Source organism: Aphelocoma coerulescens, chromosome 15, assembly GCF_041296385.1.
Source record: "Aphelocoma coerulescens isolate FSJ_1873_10779 chromosome 15, UR_Acoe_1.0, whole genome shotgun sequence".
Classification (NCBI taxonomy): Eukaryota; Metazoa; Chordata; class Aves; order Passeriformes; family Corvidae; genus Aphelocoma; species Aphelocoma coerulescens.
In genome coordinates, this window is record NC_091029.1 from 10,052,495 (window position 1) to 10,065,847 (window position 13,353).

At 41.7% G+C, this 13,353-nt stretch overlaps 1 protein-coding gene across 12 annotated transcripts in view; it reads right to left on the reverse strand.

The window, feature by feature from the left end:
• DEPDC5 (DEP domain containing 5, GATOR1 subcomplex subunit) overlaps window positions 1-13,331 on the reverse strand; it is a 41,169-nt gene extending 27,838 nt beyond the window's left edge. For 11 of the 12 annotated variants that reach the window (XM_069031153.1, XM_069031150.1, XM_069031151.1 and 8 more), the window contains exons 1-20: window positions 13,034-13,331; window positions 12,327-12,441; window positions 11,521-11,608; window positions 10,803-10,849; window positions 10,394-10,479; window positions 9,513-9,596; window positions 8,793-8,842; window positions 8,224-8,293; window positions 7,820-7,898; window positions 6,195-6,256; window positions 5,700-5,769; window positions 5,138-5,210; window positions 4,880-4,983; window positions 4,416-4,490; window positions 4,089-4,223; window positions 3,558-3,619; window positions 3,387-3,460; window positions 2,780-2,849; window positions 1,271-1,307; window positions 731-851 (exon numbers count right to left, since the gene is read on the reverse strand). In XM_069031153.1, coding sequence (XP_068887254.1) covers window positions 731-851; window positions 1,271-1,307; window positions 2,780-2,849; window positions 3,387-3,460; window positions 3,558-3,619; window positions 4,089-4,223; window positions 4,416-4,490; window positions 4,880-4,983; window positions 5,138-5,210; window positions 5,700-5,769; window positions 6,195-6,256; window positions 7,820-7,898; window positions 8,224-8,293; window positions 8,793-8,842; window positions 9,513-9,596; window positions 10,394-10,479; window positions 10,803-10,849; window positions 11,521-11,608; window positions 12,327-12,384 — 1,445 coding nt within the window. In that variant the 5' untranslated portion in view covers window positions 12,385-12,441; window positions 13,034-13,331. The remainder of the gene's footprint in view (window positions 1-730; window positions 852-1,270; window positions 1,308-2,779; window positions 2,850-3,386; window positions 3,461-3,557; window positions 3,620-4,088; window positions 4,224-4,415; window positions 4,491-4,879; window positions 4,984-5,137; window positions 5,211-5,699; window positions 5,770-6,194; window positions 6,257-7,819; window positions 7,899-8,223; window positions 8,294-8,792; window positions 8,843-9,512; window positions 9,597-10,393; window positions 10,480-10,802; window positions 10,850-11,520; window positions 11,609-12,326; window positions 12,442-13,033) is intronic. The other variant, XM_069031152.1, reaches the window with a different exon arrangement.
• Between the last annotated feature and the right edge of the window lie 22 nt (window positions 13,332-13,353).

Below are 13,353 nucleotides of genomic sequence, written 5' to 3' on the forward strand. Positions count from 1 at the left end.
CCAGGAACATGTAGCCATAGGGAAACTACTTGGAATTACGAACTATTTAAATTGTGCTGGCATTTTTCAGCATGGGCTCCTACAGGCTGCTCATATTAACATATTAATAACCGAGTCCACATGCTCAGAGTTAGGCAATACTACTAAAGAAGCAAAGCAAAAAAAGTACTTCAAAACAAGCTTGTCAACCACGTATTTCTGGAAAAGCACTGAAATTTATGGTTTATTCAATTGATTTGGCCAGGACCTGAGAATAATCAGCCTTTCTCCTCAGACAAAAGGACATGAAATAGTTGAGAACTTGCACTCAGCTTTTCTGTTTCTTCTCTCATTCAGAGAGGCATCATTTTCAGGGAGGATTCCTCACCACTCTCTTCACCAGTTACTAAACAGTGCATCAAACAATCTATTTCTACAACTATGTACAAAACTACTGTGCAAATACTTTCTTAACCCCCTTGAAGAATCTGCTAGGGAGACTAGCTTTATTCCACTTCAAACAAAATTAAAGATTTAAGGAAAAAAATATATTTATGCCTTATCCTAGACCCCACACACTATTAAAAGTAAAATACCAGAAAATCAGTCTCAAAGATCAGGTACAGATGAAGCTTTTTGTTCAACTGTGAGCATGTGGAGATCAATTCTCCTTGTATTTCTCCAAGTATTTTATGTATCAAGCACACATAACATGGCTACTCTAGAACCAGTGCACTCACAAGCCTCTCACCTGAAATTGGTACAGCGCTGGGCTCTGGATGGGCCTGGCAGTCGGAACACTTGGGCATCATAGCCATCGTAATCTACCTGGATAGGCAAGGCATTCTCAGCATCCTTTGGTGCTCCTAATGCTGAAATAAAAATCATACAGCACTGGAACCTCTTTCAAGAATGTTCAAGATCTGCAAGTCAGAGTATCCACCTCTCACCCCTAAAGAAAGTATCTATTCCAGAAGAAATCCCAAAGCGTCATGAGCAGAGCAGCTGGAGCAGCTCAATTATCAATGCTGGTGCCTCTGAATTAGGCTTGTTGAGGCCATAATGTCTTTCCCCACATATCCTAAACACTAAATGAGTTAATTGTCAAGAAGTCAACTGGCACATGCACATTAACATCCTGAGTAACAAATACAGGAAATACTTAAGTATGGGTCTGATGGTTTTCTGTAACAATTGTCCCTTCCTTGTGCTGGAGTGTCATTGTCTTACTGCAGCTGTTTGTTAGTTTGGGAGTCAGTGGGACAGACAATTCCAGAACATAGTTACTTACAGGCATCACGATTATTTTTTGCTTTTTCCGTCAATGGCTGGAGAGTCCAACAAAGAAAGCACGAAGTGACCAAAAAAAACAAAGAAAGAAAAAAAGAAAGAGCAAGAGAAAAGACAGAGGGAAGGGAAACAGTCAGCATGTTTTAAGGAAACATCCCCAATGTGATCAAGCAGACAAGGTTTAGCCCTGCTGACTCAGTGAGGCAGCCAGACAACTTCAGAAGTATTAAATATTGATACTTGGTCACAAACCTGTGTGAAAAACACAATGCTCAACACCTTTCTTCCTCTCCATAGAGTTCTTTGTTACAGAATGAAACTCTAATTTTTATGGTGGCTAAAACATTTCTCACCCAATTTTATCCTAGAAAGACCTACAAACTAGTCCCTCATTCACAATCCCTCCAATAAACCTTGCAGCTTTGCTTGCACAGCCTTTTAACACAGAAAGTTAGTTCCAGCTGTTGCAATACTTGCTAGAAATATTCTGATGCTTGACTAAGAAGAGGTATCTGACAAGCTAGTTGTGTCTTGGGGTGATTTTATGATAATACTGTGTTCCCCTATCATCTGCTTATTGCCCAGAAATGGGTCCCACAGCCTTAAGCTGTGTCCAGAAGAGGAGGGAGAGAAGCTGGGCAAATTCTTCAGCACGCTTGTGTTCAAGGACTCACACACACTCCCCTGAGTTCTCACCGTTGCAGAGCAGAGGGAGCACCTTCCTGCTTTTAGCCAGCCTGTTAGCTGAGACAAGAAATTTTCCCATGCCAGCATACCCAAATCCTCCAGTAGCTGCCCCTTCCTCTTCTGGAACTGTTGGGCCTAGCTGTGATCCGAGAACCAGACCATCAGATCCCGCGGACCACCGGGGAGGCTGCGGGGATGCCACATCCCGGCCCCGGACCTTGGGAGGGGCCAAGCCAGCTACAGAGGGAACTCTAAATCCACCAGCTTTCTCCACATTGAGGAGGTTTAATATTTTAACAGTTATTCTTTTTTTTTTCCTGTGCTGTAGCGGTACGGAGCAGCAAGGAGACCCCAGGCAGGTGCAAAGGAGGAACTTCATTGACAAAAAACCCCGGCCTTTTTATGCCGTTAGTCGGTTGTCAGTTTACATAATTTTAAGGCACAACAAACCCAATTTAACCAACCACCATACACCACATTGCGGGCACGAGGTATTCACGTGGCATGCTTCACTTCCTCTATTCTAGCTGAGTCACTCTCCCACAGTCCCTTTCTACTTAGGCTAAGTAACAGGCCAGAGCCACGATTTTGCCAGGCCTTCCCTTTACAAAGCTTTACCTATTGGTAACACTGTGCCTTGCCAGCACTCTGCTTGCTAAATATTTTTTTTCACTTTCATCCAAGAAATTCCTTTTGTATTGGTGGGGGAGGGAGTGCTGAAACCTGCCTTCTGGGGAGGACATGTTCCTTCCAGAGCATTTCCCCCTAAACTTGTCTCAAACTGAGACACTAGTAAGAAAATATAAATCAGAAAGATACCCACCTTCCTTCCTGCCAGCTTGATCCGTGGAGTGAAGCTGTTACACAAGAGTTGGCTTTTGGATGTATAGAAACTGAAAGAAAAAACAGGGTGGCTTTAAGGTGTTCTAAGAACTCAACACAGGTGGTTTGCTACACAGTAAACAGACCAGGAACCTGAGTCAGCTATTGGATGGAGAAAATGGGATACCTTTCTGTGTGTAAAACAACATATGGAAAACATGGAGGTATGGTTGAGAGAAGCTACTCTTTGCCTAAAGACAGGGCTTTGATACTTGTAGAGCCTCAGTCTAGACACTTCTTCATATGCTTAACACCTGCACTGCCCAGTTCATTTTCTTTGTACAGAAAGACATCCACTTCCACTGTGCCATTTACACAACTCTCTCTGATTTGCACAGCTGTAGTGACTCACACCAGCTGTTTCAAAACCCTGTCATTTCTGTTATGTTGCATTAATGCCCAGAGTTCTTCAAGAGTAATGTAGTATTTCCTTTGCTTCACAAGGAAAGCAGAGGAAATAAACAGTGAAAGAAGAAAGAGAATTCAAGACATGATGAGGAGGAAAGCAAAGCAGAAGTGTTTAGCAAAGGCTGACAGAATTCACCTACCTATGATTTATCCAGTGTGGAATATTGTAGTCATCACCCATTCGTGAGTCACCAGGGCCACAGCGATTATGGAGCTGTAAGAGTAATTCAAAAGCAACTAATTGTATCCAGCCAGTCACAAAATGAGTAACATTTGTAGTGGGAACAGAGAGAAGGGAAAAGCAGCCTTACCTTAAAGAGCGGTACAGCATGCAAGGGTTGCTCTCCCATGCACACCAAATCCACACCTATCCCTGTAAACAGACAACAGTAGAGTTCAGCTATCAACCAAGCAGGACTGATGTGCTAAGACAAAACAGATCATCAATTTGAAGACCCAATTTGTATTCACATACTTTAAGAGGTAATAACACTGAAAATGGTAGTCAACAGTCCCATGGTATGGTTACAAACCAACAGTACCTGCGGGAATATAAGAAATGTTTTTTTCTAAATTAATGCAACTCATGCAAGATTATCCTTTAAGGGAAAGGTATGCATGGACAGGTGAAGTTCTCTATCACAAACAAAAGAAATTAAATGCCTGTAAGGACTCTGAAAATCCGCCCATTTCAATATGAAGTGCAGACACAAGTCTTGCAGCTCTAACCCCTCTTCCCAAAGCACATGAGTTACCGCAGATACTTTTTCACACCCAGAAAAACCTAGATCTTTTCCAAATCCGTGTTTGCCTTCAGAGAGACTGCAGGCACAGCTACTTACCATTGTCAATCATCCGCTGCTTGGTCAGGATCATGAGGAGCCGATCCACCTCGAACACCCCCACCCCGGGGGTGATCACCACCGACATCTGCCCGGTGCGGTCAAAGTTCCGGTTGATGTAATGCTTGTCAAACACTGCCAGAGAGAATGCAGGGATACTTTAAAAAGACCCTGGATGCTTCTTTTCAGAGCAAGGCAGGTGACCACCTAATACTCCCCCCCTTTTCACAGTGTTAAGGGAAAAGTAACAGAAGTCTACACCCATTTATTGGCAGCTGCTTTAATGGTCCTTCTCCTGTATATTTTTACCCATTGCTCATAACTTACCATTGAATGAAAGATTTATAGCCTCCAGGTAGTTCCCTTGTGCTGAGGTAGAATTGTAACCTGGAGGAAAGCCCTCTGGAAAAGTATTCAGAAGGCAAAAAAAAAAAAAGTCACCATTCCTGTATAGACTTGCTTTATATAATAAAAGAAAACCACAGAAAAATACATCTGTACTAAATACTACTAGTTCAAGAAGTACTGGCAAAATTGATATTATTAAGTTTTACAGAAAGATCCAGGCAAATTGCTCAGCCAGAAGAGCACTAAGAGGCCTAAGACCAGACTCAACTGAAACTGGATAGTTTACTGACAAATCAAAAAAAAAAACAAAACCAAAAAAACCCACAAAAAACAACAACACCACCAAAAAAAAAAACCAAAAAACCAAAAAAAACCACCAAACCCAAAAAAAGAGAAAAAAGAGAGAGCAAAGGATAAAAGCAGGGAAAGGAGAATTCTTGTACCTGCTTGCTCGAGTCGTACCAACACAGGATACTGGATGAAAAGCTTTTTAATGGTCACAAGCAACGAGGTCCACTCTTCCCGCCTCTCATTCTGAACTACGACTCTAGAAAAAAGACAACCTAATGAGGCCCATGAAAGGAAGTCATGAGGGGAAGTGAGAAGGGATTAACAAACTATAAATAAATGCACGAAAGAGTGCATTGGGTTGCACATATACAGTGGGATAAGAGGTGAAAAGAACTGTGAGGAAAACATACTTGTAAAAATCTTCATAAAATCTTCCCTCATGATCCTGCCGAATTGATGCACGATGTGTTTCAGGAAATTCATCTGAAATGGAAGGAAAAGCACATCTTATCCCATGCTCTTGTATAGAAATGACTCATCTTTTCCAGCAAGAAGCTATTATTTCCATTAAAAATAAACAACAGAAAAAACCAACAAAAAAAAAAAAAACAAAAAACAAACAAACAAACAAACAAAAAAAAAAAAAAAAAACAGAAAAGCCCCCACCAAACAAACTATAAATATAGTTTTATAAATAATTGGAGAAATATCAGACCTTCTATACAATATAAAAACTGCTTTTAAACCAATATGACAGCTTGAGTATGGTGAGGAAAATTTGTGACATTCTTCTATGCAAGGTTTTCACTGCAGTACTTTCATAACAATCTCTATGTACCTACTGTGTTTGATAGAGAATACTTTGAATATGGCAATTAAGAGAAGAGAAGAAGTCCCTGTTAGCCTGTGACCAACTTTCAACAGAGGAGATAGGTTTAAAAATGGAAACATGAAAACAGAGAATTTGCGTACCTATAGATTTTGCTTCATAAAATGTTCTTGAAAATAGAACCACTGTCACTTCATGGCTGCAATTCTTCTCCTGTCCAGGAAGAACAAATGCAAAAAGAAAACCTTAGAAGTCACATTCTGCAAAAAACTGTGTATACACATATATAGTAACACCCTCTCTTCCCTCACACCCAGAAACAAAGGTAACTAACAAAAACTAGACTGTGGCATTAATGGATCTGCATTAGTGCTTCATCTGTCTCTCTGACATAACAAAAGGGTCTGTCCTGCAGATTCTGTGCTGCTTGGCTCTATCATATTTACCAGGAACACTCTCCACTAGTCTCTAAAGCAGCTCCTCTCTGTAGTTGCCAAGATTTTTGTTTAGAAAACAGACAGTTGACACAATTTGTTCATACCTACAGCAATTTGATATTCTGATGTGTTACTGTTCAGAGAAATGTCCCTAACAATTCCAGAGAAATAAAAAATTAAAACTGAACTTGATCTATTTACCTTCCATTTTGTGAAGAGGTCAGCAAGGAAACCATTCACAGCTTTCTCAAAGTATAGATCCCCTGCAAAATAAAAATTTCCCAAGCATCAGAAAACAACAGTTACTTCAACTATGGGGCATGTCTAACCCTAAGATTCTAGGACAATTATATTTATTAAAATTAGAGCAGCTGTGTGCATAATAAAGGGCAATATCATTAAAATAACATGATAAAAAGATTAAAAAGCATCACTTTTTTCAGAGGATGTAAACATGACTCCTACTGCCAGAAGGATCTGACCCTTAATTCATTTTTCCAACACATTTGCAGCATGCTGGGAAAGCACCTGCTTTTAGGCATAGAATGCACAACCGATCCTCTGTTCTGTTTTGAACAGTTGCCCAGTTCCATATGTCTAAACACATGGTCAAAGGAAGTGGCAAGAGGTTTCCTAAAGAATTAAGCCAGAAAAAAAAATAGGATGACATAGAGAAGTGACTCATTCTTAATGCCTAAAGTTGTAATATTTCCAGCTGAAGTTACCAACTTCTACCTGGGCTAAAGCAAGTTTTACTTCCTCAGTAAAGCCAATGTCAAGAGAAACCTAAACATCAAGGTCCTCTTTCCACAGGACTTCCATATATTTCTGGCTTCAGGATTCACAAACTTGCACCTGCTCTCATCACCCAACATGTTCATATCTATAGAAAACCTTTCCAATGCTCACAGTGATTTCATCACTGAGATAATGATACCCAGGCTCTACACGGACAGGAAAATGATGGCACAGCCAGGGACAGAAATGGGTGGTGTAGAACCCAGAGTGCAGAGAATATTTCTCTGCCTGTTTTGAAGGGTTCTACCCCCCCAGACAACACTGGTTTTGACCTTCGTCCTTGGAGAAAACTGCCTACCCTCTGGGAAGAACTCGAATCTACACTGGTGTGAACTAGGTGATAGAATACTATGTAAGATTGTCACAGGGTGAAAAACTTAGAAGATTTGGGTTTGCTAATGTAGTAAATAGACAAAAGCAAAAAACTTCAAAATGGAGGATTGTTGTTGTTCTCCAAACCTTCTTCTACTACTACTCCATATTCTGCAGTAGAAGTAGTTTGGGATGACTGGATCAAGAATTCCGCAGTTCCTGTCTACGTGACTAGATGATTTCTTATACATTGGTGGAAAAGTAAAAATAACGTATGCTTTTAGTAACCATTGGTTAATTTACCTTTGGAAGACTGTGTAAATCTCGTTAACGGGGCATTCTCCTGCATTCTCTGCTCTGTGCTATGTCTAGGTCACGTTAAGTGGCTCTATTTCTCTGGTAAGACTTAATATTAACAACTATCTGAAAGCAGAGAAGGCTGGAGGTCCGTTTGTCTCTCGAACTCCTGGCAAGGACTCTAAATTTCTCCCCCAGCAGGGGAGGCATAATTATGGCACAGTTAGTGTCAGGGTGGGACTGCAAGTAAGGATCTAAGGCAACACCACAGCAGACCTTGGAGCACTGCTTAGGCCAAAGGCAGGACATTTTCGTTTGCTAGTAGTGGCAGAAATAAATAGCAGTGGCAGTTTCCTAGTAGGGGCAGAAAGGACAGCTGTTACCATCCACATGCACAGGCAGGTTCATTACCTACATACCATAAATATCAAAATCCCACATTTCACAGCTCATCTGGATAAAAATATAAACCATGGCAGAAGTGGAGCGGAAGACCACCTGCAAAGGAATGAAAGACCTTTTTTAAAACAAAGTACATTCATTAAAAGGCCCAAATGAAGAGGTTAACTACACAGCAAGTTATACAACTGTGGCCCTTGCATCACAGGGAATTTCCCCTCTAACAAGTCATTCCTAGTGCTGCCAGCACAGCAGAGCTGAAGTTTAATAATGATTCATTGTCCTGAACTTACTGCCATTCTTCACCTTACAACACAGCCAATTCCAATGATCCATACAAATCTGCAGGCAAGATAGAATTACAAAAAGCCTTGCAAGCAAAGGAAGGGAAAAACTGCTTTCTCCCTCTTTCCTGAACTCTTACCCGGGTGTCCTCACTGATGTATCCACAAGTGACTTTCTCACTCTTTACCCACAGTTCACCTGCCTGGGCCCTGGAAGAAAAGAAGTGCAGAATATTTGAATATGAAGATTACAGAATCAGTATTTGAGCAAATAAGAAATGTACCAAAATCTGCACTCAAGGATGACTTATTTGGTTAAAACCTGATCTTTAACCCAAAAGATGTCAAACAGCCATTTCCCTCTGCATCTGCACATTTCCTTGTCCCTGTGTCACTCCAACAAGCAACTGAATTAGCCCACTCTGAACTACTAATACAGCTTGGGAAGGGGGGAAATAGTCAGAGAGATAAAAATAAAATTATTTGGCCTAAATCAGAGGCCACAAGTGTAGCTGGCTGCCCTACTATTAGTTTCTTTCACCCCAAATCAGATAGAAGCCTTTCCCTACCCCATGGTGCAGAGGTCTGTAGATGAGTAAGAAAACAATGAAACATGAAGGATTTTTCAGAGAATAGTCTCCAGTTGGGTACTTAGAACTCATAAAGCTAAAGCAATAACTAACAGTAAGCCCACAGAGGAGGCACTGACCTGATACCTGCAAATTCGACTTTTTGGGTGACATATGCACACGTGCTGACCTAGGAAAGAAGAGTTACATTTGTTAGAAGAAGAGCAGGATCAGAGTGAGTAGAACAATTTATAAAAAAAACCACTTGCACTCAAACACATGATTTTTACAACAGAAGTCACAAAATCCACTCAGTGTAGTTACTAATAATAGCTCAGCCTACAGAACCTCTGTAGTAGACAACAGAAAATCACTTTTAACACATATAAACTCTAACTCTAATTTGCCTAATTCACTGCATTTAGAGGAGCCAAAGACTGCACTTCAGACATGCAGGCAGAAAATATTCTAATAGCTGCTTATTAAGTGGTACTTGCAGGGAGGGGATACTTCAGCATACTTCTACTTGAAAAACATTTGGATTCAATTCCTTCCAAATGTAGTAAATCATCACAATTCAGAACATAAGCAAAAAAACTTTCAACAGCATTTTCAATGCCCAAGGCAGTCATCAACATTATAGCAGTGGAGTAGGAAATGATGGGATTTGTTTTTCTACAACACATGTACATCCATTTCGCCAACTCTGATGTGCCACTCACAGCACTAGATCCTCAGGAGCTGCTGACACTGTCTTTGTCTTTGATTTCTACATTTTGTAAAGCACTTATTTTCTTTCACAGCAAGCAAAATAAAAGGTACATCACCTGCACCCTGCACAAGGGCAGCAGGGGCCTTACCAAACTCTTCTTCAGTCGCCACATATCTCCACGCCCAATATACTGATCTTTAAATGTCAGCTCCACCAAGTCCAAGGTCACCTCCTGGGAAATGGATGAAAAATAGTGCTTAGATTTTACTGGTTGTTCTTAAGTAGGACCCACCAATCTGTTAATTTAATAACCAAATGTTACAAGAAGGGCCATTCAAAAGCAAGTCAATATCTCTAAAATTGCAAGATAAAAGGGAAGCCCATACAAATCAATACCAAAGTTGTGCATGTACCTCAGCTACTTTGAGCTGCAAAACATTGCACAATGTGACCAGAAAAAGCCCAAGGACTCAATCTCTACTATGAGTCTCAGTGCAGATTGGAAGCTCAAATAAAACAAATTACTGCAATTCATGACATTAAGGAAGCCTCATTTCCTTTTTGTATTGTATTTTTGTATTGTGCAGAATATAAGTTCTGACCGCAGCTCTTTTAATAGTTGGGACATTTACAGGAAATGCCTCTCTGTAAGAGGCTCTGCGGTATCAAATGCAAACCCAGTCCATGGCTCTTCTTTTGACTAGGACACTTTCTGTTTCTCTTTACTCTGCCTGGTTCTCATGAATTTCTGAAATTTAAAGATATGCGAAATGTCTGCATTTCTACCAAGCTCTGTTGAAGCTGGATCATAGAGTTCAAAAAGAGAACAGAGATAATAGGGAGAGAAGAGACATATAACAAACCAGGAAATAATTCAAAAGTCTAAAGCTCATTTTCTTAGGGAAGAAGACTAAATATCTTTCAATAAAAAAATGCCTTTTTTTTCCCCCAGACTACTGTAGATGGAAAGTCCCAGGACTCTGATTTGAGTCAAGTGATGAAATGGATGGAAAAAAGCGGCAAAACCACCTTTGGGTCAACAACATTGACATGGACATCCTGGTACGGCCGCAGGCGGAACACTTGTGCAACTGTCTGATCCACACTTATCGTTTCTGCCACAAGAATGAAAAAGGACAGCAGAGAAGTTAATGTCCCCAAAAGGTTTCAAGGGGTTTACAGGTACAAAACCAACACAGTGAGACTGACATGAAACACAAATTTTGGGCTAAAAAGCCAAGTTTGTTTAAACCATAACTCACATTACTCAAACAAAAGCAGATTTAGAACTAACTGCTCATTTTCTGTTAAAATTCTAATCCTTCCCTTGCTAAACAGACAAAGCATTGATTTTCTTATGAAATAAAAATACACACATCAGCCAGTCACAGGTACAGCCCAGTCATGTAACCCTTCCTATGATTTTACTGTGCTTTACCTTTCTGCAAATCTTCCTTAAGTGATTTCACTTGTAGAAGCAGGGGACTAGCATAGAGAAGAGAAAAAAGGTAGACAAATTGAGATACCACCAACAGTCTCTCTGGTAAATCATACACTCAAAACTATTTAGTTACATGGACCATAGGTTAAGCTAAAGAGAAACATTAATATTTTCTAGAAAGCTTCATACACCATCATCTCCACCTGTCACTCTGTTTTGTTCCTTACACTCTTTATAAGGTACTCTTGAGGTAAAGATGATACTACAAATGGGGAATTAGGTCACACAAGAACTTCTCAGAGCCTCACACAAGTGCTCTGCTGCTTTTCAGATACAGGCTGCAGGATGAACAGGTTCATACAACAAGGCCACAAAATTTTAATTTTGCCTAGGATACACTGTAGGATAGATGAATAATCCTTAGGTAACAGCAGATGTAGGAAGAGGATACAGACATTGTAGATTCTAGATTCATGTGCTACTTGGCCTATGGAAGATCAGCAAACTAACACCAAACACAAAGAATTCCACAAATTTTAAGGAAGCACTCTTGCTAAAGTTAACCTCTTTACTTCTCTTTAGGCAGAAAAAAATCATAGCAGCATCCTGAAGCAAAGTTATATCAGCCCTAAGAGCCTCTCACTCTAGAAACCACTACACACAAACAGATCCTTTCAGTGCTCCAACCTGACTGATATCAGCAAAGAGAATTCACCTGTATTCATCATTGGGATGTGCAATTTCCACAACATCTCCCAGCTTGATTTGAAGAAATACTTTAGGATTCACCACCAATTCATCATCTACAAGACATAAATGAATGAAGGCAGTGAACAGATACATACTAAACACAGACAGCTGCATGTTTGCATACAATAGCTCAGTATGCATAAATACACCAAACCAAGATGAACACATCAGCAAAATGCTTTCCATTCACCACATGACAGGATCCCTACCCAGCCAATTCAGATCAGCCACTCTTGCAGGCACAAACAATTCAAACAACAGAACTTTCACAAAAGAAGTGTTCAGCAAAAGACTGTGTCTTATTTAGGAAACCAGAATCAACTTCTGTACTTTTCATACAACGAACACCAGCAGGAAAGTAGACAGCTATAGAATCTCGACAAGGTTTATCAACATGCTGTAAGCCCAGAAGCAGGGAGCAATCAAATCAATGGCACTGGTATTAGTGCTCAGAAACACATCTACGTGCAGTCATAAGTCACATATATGTCACTCATTAGGGTGACTGAAACACCAGATTAAGTGTTGCAACAAAAGAGGAGGAAGTAAAAATAAAGCAATTTTTTTTAGATGCAATGTTGCTCTCTTCCAATAAATGTTCATTTATTTTCCTGTATCCTGCTATTAGAAAGAGCTTTCCAAACTCTGGCTGGCAATACTGCTTGTTATATCAAAGTTCCATGTTCACTCTTTTGTTAAAATGATCGATAAAACAATCGCTTTCAAATAAGTGAGTGCTGGTCTCATTGTTACAAACTAGGAGATACTGACCACTGCCTCCAAACCCCTTCTTATGTATGACGAGCTTGTACACCTTGTTAGTTCTCATCTTGAGCTCCAGTTCTCAGCCACTTCGAGCCAAGACGGTTGAAGGCATCTTACATATCTAACACAGAAATGAAAGCAAACACAGATCTCTTGTCAATACAAAACGATTCTCTATGTTCTGCGCGTGAATACAGCACGTTATCCCAGCCGATTTCACCGCAGCGCGGCAGAGCTGCGCCCAGCAGAGGGGAGTGCGGGGCAGCTACAGGTACAGGCACAAGGAGAGAGGAACCTAGAAGTGTGCTTTTCAAATAGATTAAAGGGTTGAGCATGCCGATGTGCTTGGCAGAAAGTCAATTACCGAGCTACAGAGTCGTGGTGGAAAAAAAATCCGTACATCCAAAATTTGTTAAAATAAACTCTATAACTTGGAACTGATGCGAGTCTGGAAAGAAGCGCCGCTTGGTGCTGCGAGCCGGCAGAGCCGCACCGGGAACGCCACAAGGAGCAGGGCCGGAGCGGAGAGCAAACAAGCCCGAGCAGTTACAGTCCCGCTCCAGTGCCTACAGTCATTAACCCGCTATAGAACCGCGGCGTTCATTCGGCTGCTCGCTTACAAAAGAAAGAGAAGCCCGGCGAGATACACGAGTTCCTGCCCGGAGCAGCGGCGAGGGGCGATCTGGCACAGGAGGCCCCACCAGGGTCCTTACCCTCACGGGGGGCAGTAGCGCAGAACGAGCAGCGCGGCGGCTCACACCAGAGCCCCGGGGAAGGACGCCGGGGGGAACGGCGCAGTCCGGGCGCGGAGGGAGCTCGGACGTCTTAACGCTTCGTGCCGCTCACAGCCGCCGCGGGCCGAAGCAGCCCCAGAGCAGCGCGGCCGGGGCCAGCCGTGCCGTGGCAGAGCAGAGCAGAGCGCAGCCCCGCCCCTGCCCGCGGAGCGTCCGAGCGCGGAACCCTCAACTGCCGCTGCGCGTCCCAGCGGTCCCGCGGGCAGCGCGCAGCACTTCCGCGTCCGGGGCCGCGCACC